At 70.5% G+C, this 8,288-nt stretch overlaps 1 protein-coding gene across 1 annotated transcript; it reads left to right on the top strand.

Annotated features, from left to right (window-relative positions):
- Positions 1-1,592: 1,592 nt before the first annotated feature.
- LOC309685774 (DNA polymerase delta catalytic subunit-like) lies at positions 1,593-7,686 on the top strand (the record flags this gene model as incomplete). The annotated part of the gene is made up of 7 exons (XM_082501493.1): positions 1,593-1,745; positions 2,472-2,576; positions 3,912-4,044; positions 5,497-5,610; positions 5,739-5,791; positions 6,765-6,862; positions 7,527-7,686. Coding segments are annotated over 7 exons (816 nt in total), but the record flags the coding sequence as incomplete, so codon positions are not given.
- Positions 7,687-8,288: the final 602 nt, after the last annotated feature.

Here is an 8,288-nt window from a genome sequence, read left to right as displayed (position 1 = left end):
GGTGGGGTCCCTCTGACCCCCCCCAGGAACACTATGGGGGGGTTTAGGGTCCCTCTGACCCCCCCCAGGGAGGGTATGGGGGGTTTGGGGTCCCAGTGGCCCCCCCCAGGGACACTATGGGGGGGTTGGGGTTCCTCTGACCCCCCCCAGGGACGCTATGGGGGTGGGGTCCCTCTGACCCCCCCCAGGGAGGGTATGGGGGGGTTTTAGGGTCCCTCTGACCCCCCCCAGGGATGCTATGGGGGGTTGGGGTCCCTCTGACCCCCCCCAGGGACGCTATGGAGGGGTTTGGGGTCCCAGTGACCCCCCCAGGGATGCTATGGGGGGTTGGGGTCCCTCTGACCCCCCCCAGGGACGCTATGGGGGGGTGGGGTCCCTCTGACCCCCCCCAGGGATGCTATGGGGGGGTGGGGTCCCTCTGACCCCCCCCAGGGATGCTATGGGGGGGTTTAGGGTCTCTCTGGCCCCCCCCAGGGACACTATGGGGGGGTTTAGGGTCCCAGTGACCCCCCCCAGGGACGCTATGGGGGGGTGGGGTCCCTCTGACCCCCCCCAGGGACACTATGGGGGGGTTTAGGGTCCCAGTGACCCCCCCAGGGATGCTATGGGGGGGTGGGGTCCCTCTGACCCCCCCCAGGGAGGGTATGGGGGGTTTGGGGTCCCTCTGACCCCCCCAGAGACGCTATGGGGGGGTTTAGGGTCCCAGTGACCCCCCCCAGGGACACTATGGGGGGGGTTGGGGTCCCTCTGACCCCCCCAGGGACGCTATGGGGGGGGTTTAGGGTCCCTCTGACCCCCCCCAGGGATGCTATGGGGGGGTTTGGGGTCCCTCTGGCCCCCCCCAGGGAGGGTATGAGGTGATGTGGGGACCCTCTGACCCCCCCCCCAGGGACACTGTGGGGTGATGTGGGGGTCTCCAGTCCCCCCGAACCCCCTTATTCCCCACAGGGATGCTGTAGGGTGATATGGGGCACCCCTTGACCCCCCCATTTCCCCCCCAGAGACCCCGTGGGGTGACATGGGGGTCTCCACCCCCCCCGAACCCCCATTCCCCCCCCCAGCGGCCCCGAGGAGACAGTGACCCCCACAGGAGCTGCTCTCAGACCTCCTGTGGCATTTGGGGGTCCCCCACTCCCCCCTTTTCCCCCCATATCCCCCCCAGAGACCCTGTGGGGTGATGTGGGGGTCCCCACCCCCCCTGAACCCCCATTTCCCCCCCCCAAACCCCCATTCCCCCCCCCCCAGGGACCCCGAGGAGACAGTGACCCCCACAGGAGCTGCTCTCAGACCTCCTGTGGCATTTGGGGGTCCTCCACTCCCCCCTTTTCCCCCCATATCCCCCCCAGAGACCCTGTGGGGTGATGTGGGGGTCCCCACCCCCCCTGAACCCCCATTTCCCCCCCCCAAACCCCCATTCCCCCCCCCCAGGGACCCCGAGGAGACAGTGACCCCCACAGGAGCTGCTCTCAGAGACCTCCTGTGGCATTTGGGGGTCCCCCACTCCCCCCTTTTCCCCCCATATCCCCCCCAGAGACCCCATGGGGTGACGTGGGGGTCCCCACCCCCCCCTGAACCCCCTTTTCCCCCCCCAGGGACCCCGAGGGGGCGGTGGCCCACGCCAAGGAGGTGATCTCGGACCTGCTGTGCAACCGGGTGGACATCTCGCAGCTCGTTATCACCAAGGAGCTAACGAGGGCCGCCAGCGCCTACGCCGCCCCCCAGGCCCACGTCCAGCTGGCCGAGAGGTGGGGGGACCCCCCCCTGCACCCCAAAACTGCCCCAACCCCAAAACGGGGCACCCAGGGGGAGGGGGGGGGGGCATCCCCAGATAGGGAGGCGCAAAGGGGGGGGGAGACCCAAAATAGGGACACCCCCACCACCATCCCCCAAATGGGGACCCCCTAACGGGCACCCCAAAACGGGGACCCCCAAACAGGGACTCCCTAATGGGGACCCCAAAGGTGGACCCCCAAATGGGCACCCCAAAACGGGGACCCCCAAATGGGGACCCCCTAAAGGGGGACCCCCAAATGGGCACCCCAAAACTGGTACCCCAAATCTACCCCCCCCAAACGGGGACCCCAAATCTGTCCCCTCCAAATCCGCCCCCTCCAAATGGGGACCCCAAATCTCCCCTCCCCCCCCAAATCTGCCCCCCCCATATGGGCACCCCAAAACTGCCCCCCCAAATCTACCCCCTCTCAAACGGGGACCCTAAATCTGTCCCCCCAAATCTTCCCCCCCCAAATCTGCCCCCCCCATATGGGCACCCCAAAACTGCCCCCCCCAAATCTTCCCCCCCCCCAAACACAGACCCCAAATCTGTCCCCTCCAAAACTTCCCCCCACCCCAAACATTTCCCGCCCCCCCCGGGGGTCCTTGTGGGGTGTCCCCCGAAGTGGGGGTGGGGGGTGGGGGGTGTGGGGGACCCCCCCAGGGCCCCGCCCCCCCCCGACCGGCGGTGCCCCCAGGATGCGGCAGCGGGACCCCGGCAGCGCCCCCGCCCTCGGCGACCGCGTCCCCCTACGTCATCGTCAGCGGCACCAAAGGGGCGGGCCGCGTACACCAAGTCCGAGGTGGGGGGCGCGGGGGGGGCACTGGGGGTGGGGGGGGCACCTGGGGGTGGGGGGGGGACATGGGGGTGGGGGACACTGGGGGGACATGGAGGGGGCACTGGGGGGACGGGGGGGGACACTGTGGAGGATATGGGGGGGGCACTGGGGGGATGGGGGGGCACCTGGGGGTGGGGGGGCACTGGGGGGACGGGGGGGGACACTGTGGGAGGATATGGGGGGGGCACTGGGGGGATGGGGGGGCACCGGGGGCATAGGGGGGGCACCTGGGGGTGGAGGAGCACTGGGGGGACATGGGGGGGGGCACCAGGGGCATAGGGGGGGCACCTGGGGGCGGGGGGGGACATGGGAGGGGCACTGGGGGGGGCACTGGGGGGACAGGGGGCATAGGGGGGGCACATGGGGGTGGGGGACACTGGGGGGACAAGGAGGGGGGACATGGGGGGGGCACCTGGGGGTGGGGGGGCACTGGGGGGACAGGGGGGACACTGTGGAGGATATGGGGGGGGCACTGGGGGGATGGGGGGGCACCGGGGGCATAGGGGGGGCACGTGGGGGTGGAGGAGCACTGGGGGGACATGGGGGGGGGGCACCAGGGGCATAGGGGGGGCACCTGGGGGCGGGGGGGGACATGGGAGGGGCACTGGGGGGGCACTGGGGGGACAGGGGGGCATAGGGGGGGCACATGGGGGTGGGGGGACACTGGGGGGACAAGGAGGGGGGACATGGGGGGGGCACCTGGGGGTGGGGGGGCACTGGGGGGACAGGGGGGACACTGTGGAGGATATGGGGGGGGCACTGGGGGGATGGGGGGGCACTGGGGGCATAGGGGGGGCACGTGGGGGTGGGGGAGCACTGGGGGGACGTGGGGGGGGCACTGGGGGGGACATGGGGGGAGCTGTTGGGGTAGGGGGACATTGGGGTGACACAGGGAGACCGGGGGGGGGGGCACCGTGGAGTGGGGGGACAATGGGGTGACACGGGGGGGACGGGGGGCACTGGGGGAGGTGGGGGGGCACATGGGGGTGGGGGGGCACTGGGGGGACATGGGGGGGCACTGGGGGGACGGGGGGGGGCACTGTGGAGGATATGGGGGGGGCACTGGGGGGATGGGGGGGCACCGGGGGCATAGGGGGGGCACCTGGGGGTGGGGGGCACTGGGGGGACATGGGGGGAGCTGTTGGGGTAGGGGGACATTGGGGTGACACAGGGAGACGGGGGGGGGGCACCGTGGAGTGGGGGGACAATGGGGCGACACGGGGGACGGGGGGGCACTGGGGGGGGTGGGGGGTGCCGGGGGTGGCAGTGCCGGGGCTGACGGGGGGGGGGGGGGCACAGGACCCCATCTACGCGCTGGAGCACAATCTGCCCATCGACACCCGCTACTACCTGGAGCAGCAGCTCGCCCGGCCCCTGCTGCGCATCTTCGAGCCCATCCTGGGGGAGGGCCGCGCCGAGAGCGTCCTCCTGCGTGAGCCCCCCAAAACCCCCCGGGACCCCCAACCAACCCCCCCCGGGACCCCCAACCATCCCTGGGACCCCCAACCACCCCCCGGGACCCCCAACCACCCCCGGGACCCCCTCAGTCCCATCCTGGGGGAGGGCCGCGCCGAGAGCGTCCTCCTGCGTGAGCCCCCCACCCCCCCGGGACCCCCAACCACCCCTGGGACCCCCGACCATCCCTGGGACCCCCAACCTCCCCCGGGACCCCCAACCACCCCCGGGGACCCCCTCAGTCCCATCCCGGGGGAGGGCCGCGCCGAGAGCGTCCTCCTGCGTGAGCCCCCCACCCCCCCCCGGGACCCCCGACCCCCCCGGGACCCCCCCAACCCCCCCCGGGACCCCCAACCAACCCCCCCGGGTCCCCCAACCCCCCGGGACCCCCCAACCCACCCCCCCGGGACCCCCGACCACCCCCCCGGGACCCCCAACCCCCCGGGACCCCCAACCACCCCCCCGGGACCCCCGACCACCCCCCCGGGACCCCCAACCCCCCGGGACCCCCAACCACCCCCCCGGGACCCCCAACCCCCCAGACCCCCTCAGTCCCATCCCAGGGGAGGGCTGAACCAAGAGCATCCTCCTGCATGAGTCCCCCAACCCCCCCGGGACCCCCAACTCCCCCGGGACCCCCAACCCCCCCCCCTGGGATCCCCCCAACCCCCCCCGGGACCCCCAACTCCCCCCGGGACCCCCAAACCTCCCTGGGGGGACCCAAACCTCCCCCGTACCCCAAAATCCACCCGGGGACCCCAAAGCCTCTCAGCCCCCTCCCCCCAGGGCACCCCTCAGCCCTTCCTGGGGACCCCCCAATCCCCTCAGGGACCCCCAAATCCCTCTGGGTCCCCCCACATCCCACAGGCTCCCCGAAATCCCTCTGAACCCCCCCAAAATCCCTCAGGGCTCCCCAAAATCTCTTGGGGACCCCCCAAAATGCCTCTGAGCCCCCCCAAATCCTTCTGAGCCCTCCCAAAAACCACTGAGACCCCCCCCAAGATTCCTCTGGGACCCCCCAAACCCCACAGGCTCCCCCAAATCCTTCTGACACCCCCCCCCCAAAAACCCTCTGGGACCCCCAAAATGCCTCTGAGCCCCCCCAAATCCTTCCGAGCCCCCCTGACCCACTGGAACCCCCCCCAAGATTCCTCTGGGACCCCCCAAACCCCACAGGCTCCCCCAAATCGTTCTGACACCCCCCCCCAAAAACCCTCTGGGACCCCCAAAAATCTCTTGGGGACCCCCCAAAATGCCTCTGAGCCCCCCCCCGATCCTTCTGAGCCCCCCTGAAACCCCACTGGAACCCCCCAAAAACCCTCTGCGATCCCCCAAACCCCTCCGGGACCCCCTCAAATCCCACCGTCTCCCCCCAAATCCCTTCAAATCCCCCCCCCTTAACCCCCCCCCCCCATTTTTGCCCCCGCAGGGGGGGAGCACACGCGCTGTAAGACGGTGCTGACGGCCAAAGTTGGGGGGCTCATGGCCTTCGCCACCAAACGCAGCACCTGCGTGGGCTGTCGCACCCTCCTGCCCCACCACGGTGAGTCGGGGGGGGGACGGGACACACACCCCCCCCCGGGGGGGGGCCGCTGCGCCCCCCTTCCCCCCCTCCCGCCCAGGATCGGGCCCCCATTGACCCCCCGTTTGTGTGTCGTCCCCCCAAAACAGGGGCAGTGTGTGACTTCTGCCGACAGCACCAGTCGGAGCTCTACCAGAAGGAGGTGGGGGGCAGAGACACCGGGGGGGGCAGTTTTTGGGGGGGGGGGGGGGGGAGCAGGGGGGGGCACGGATGCTGGGGTCCATTTTTGGGGGGGGCCAGGACCCCTGGGTCCATTTTGGGGGGGTGGGGTGGGGGGGGCTGGAATCAGGGTCCATTTTTGGGGGGGGCACGGATGACTGCGTTTGCTGTACTTGGGGGGCTGGAGGTCAGGGTCTGCTTTTTGGGGGGGGGGTCCGGATGCAGAGGTCCATTTTGGGGGGGCCCAGACACCGGCGTCCGCTGTACTTGGGGGGCGCAGCCACTGGGGTCCATTTCTGGGGGGGGCCCAGACCCTGGGGTCTGCTGTGGTTGGGGGGCCCGGACGGCTGGGTCCCCTCCGTGGGGCAGGGGGGGGTCCATGGACACTGGTGTGTCCCCCCCATGGGGGTCCCAGGGGCTGGGGGTCCCCTTGGGATGTGTGGGTCCCAGATGCCGTGGGTCCCCGCTGTGGGTCCCAGATGCCGTGGGTCCCCGCCGTGGGTCCTGGACACTGAGGTCCTCTCGGGATGTGTGGGTCCCGGATGCTGTGGGTCCCTGCCGTGGGTCCCCTCAGGATGTGTGGGTCCCAGACGCCGTGGGTCCCTGATGTGGGTCACAGACACTGGGGTCCCCTTGGGATGTGTGGGTTGCCGCTGTGGGTCCTGGATGCTGTGGGTCCCATTGGGATGTGTGGGTCCCAGACACCGTGGGTCCCTGCTGTGGGTCCTGGACACTGAGGTCCCTTCAGGATGTGTGGGTCCTGGATGCTGTGGGTCCCTTTGGGATGTGTGGGTAACTGCCATGGGTCCCTGCTGTGGGTCCTGGACATTGTGGGTCCCCTCGGGATGTGTGGGTCCCAGATTGCCGTGGGTCCCTGCTGTGGGTCCTGGATGCCGTGGGTCCCAGACGCTGTGGGTCGCCGCCGTGGGTCCCGTGACGCCCCCTCTGCCCCACAGGTGTCGCAGTTGGCGGCGCTGGAGCGGCGCTTCTCGCGGCTGTGGAGTCAGTGCCAGCGCTGCCAGGGCGCCCTGCACCAGGACGTCCTCTGCACCAGGTGACCGTCCCCGCGGGGCCACCGGCGCCCCCGGCCCCCCCATCCCCCCCCGTGTCACCCCCCGTGTCACCCCCCGTGTCACCCCGTCCCCCCGTCCCCCCCCGTCACCCTCATCACCCCCTGTCACCCCCTGTCACCTCCATCAGCCCCGTCACCCCCGTGTCACCCCCATCACTCTCCGTGTCACCCCCGTCACCCCCCATCAGCCCCTGTCACCCCCTGTCACCCCCATCACCCCCCATCACCCCCGTGTCACCCCCCATCGCCCCCCGTCACCCCCCCAGCCCCTCACCGCTGGGCCCCCACCCCGTGTCCCCGCGATGTCCCCGACATCCCCTCATGTCACCCCCGTCCCCCCCAACAGTGTCCCCCACGATGCCCCCAGTGTCCCTCTGTGCTGTCCCCAACGCCCCCCGTGTCCCCAACACCCCAATGTCCCCAACGCCCCCAATGTCCCCAACACCCCAATGTCCCCAACACCCCCCATGTCCCCCATGTCCCCCCAATGTCCCCAACACCCCAATGTCCCCAATGTCCCCCCGTGTCCCCAACAACCCCAATGTCCCCAACACCCCCCATGTCCCCAATGCCCCCCGTGTCCCCAACACCCCCCAATGTCCCCAACGCCCCCCAATGTCCCCAATGTCCCCCCGTGTCCCCACAGCCGCGACTGCCCCATTTTCTACATGCGGCGGAAGGTGCAGAAGGACCTGGACGCGCAGGGGGGGTGGTGGCGCGCTTCGGCCCCCCGGCGTGGTGACACGGGGGGACGCCCCCCGCCCCCCTCCCCCCCCCGCCCCCCTCCCCCCCCCCCCCCCCCCCCGGTGACACGGGGGGACACCCCCGCCCCCCCCCGCATTCGGGGCCTTTTCTACACAGAATAAATAAATAAACGATGGGGTTTAGTGACCGCGGGGGGACGCGCCTGGGTCGCTGTGGGGCACGAACAGGGTCCCCTATGGGGTCTATACCGTGTCCCCTATAGGGCCTGAACCAGGTCCCCTATGGGGCCCGAATTGGGGCTGCTGTGGGGCCCAAATAGGGTCCTCTATAGGCCAAACCGGGTCCCCTATAGGGCCTGAACCAGGTCCCCTATGGGACCCAAATTGGGGCTGCTGTCCTCTATAGGGCCCAAACGGGGCTCTCTATGGGCCCGAACCAGGTCACTATGGGGCCCAAATTGGGTCCCCTATGGGGTCTATACCGTGTCCCCTATAGGGCCTGAACCAGGTCCCCTTCGGGGTCTGCTGTGGGGCCCAAATAGGGTCCTCTATAGGGCCCGAATCGGGTCCCCTATGGGGTCTATACCGGCTCCCCTATAGGGTCCGCAGCGGCTCCGCTATGGGGCGCGCCGCGCAAGGGGCGTGGCCCCGCGTGGGCGTGTCCCGCCGTGACGGGCGTCGCCTCCCCGCCTGTGACCACGCCC

This window comes from Vanellus vanellus (genome assembly GCF_965231255.1).
Source record: "Vanellus vanellus genome assembly, contig: HAP1_SCAFFOLD_2451, whole genome shotgun sequence".
NCBI lineage: Eukaryota > Metazoa > Chordata > Aves > Charadriiformes > Charadriidae > Vanellus > Vanellus vanellus.
The sequence above is the reverse complement of the archived record's forward strand: the minus strand, read 5'-3'. Positions and strand labels throughout refer to the sequence as shown.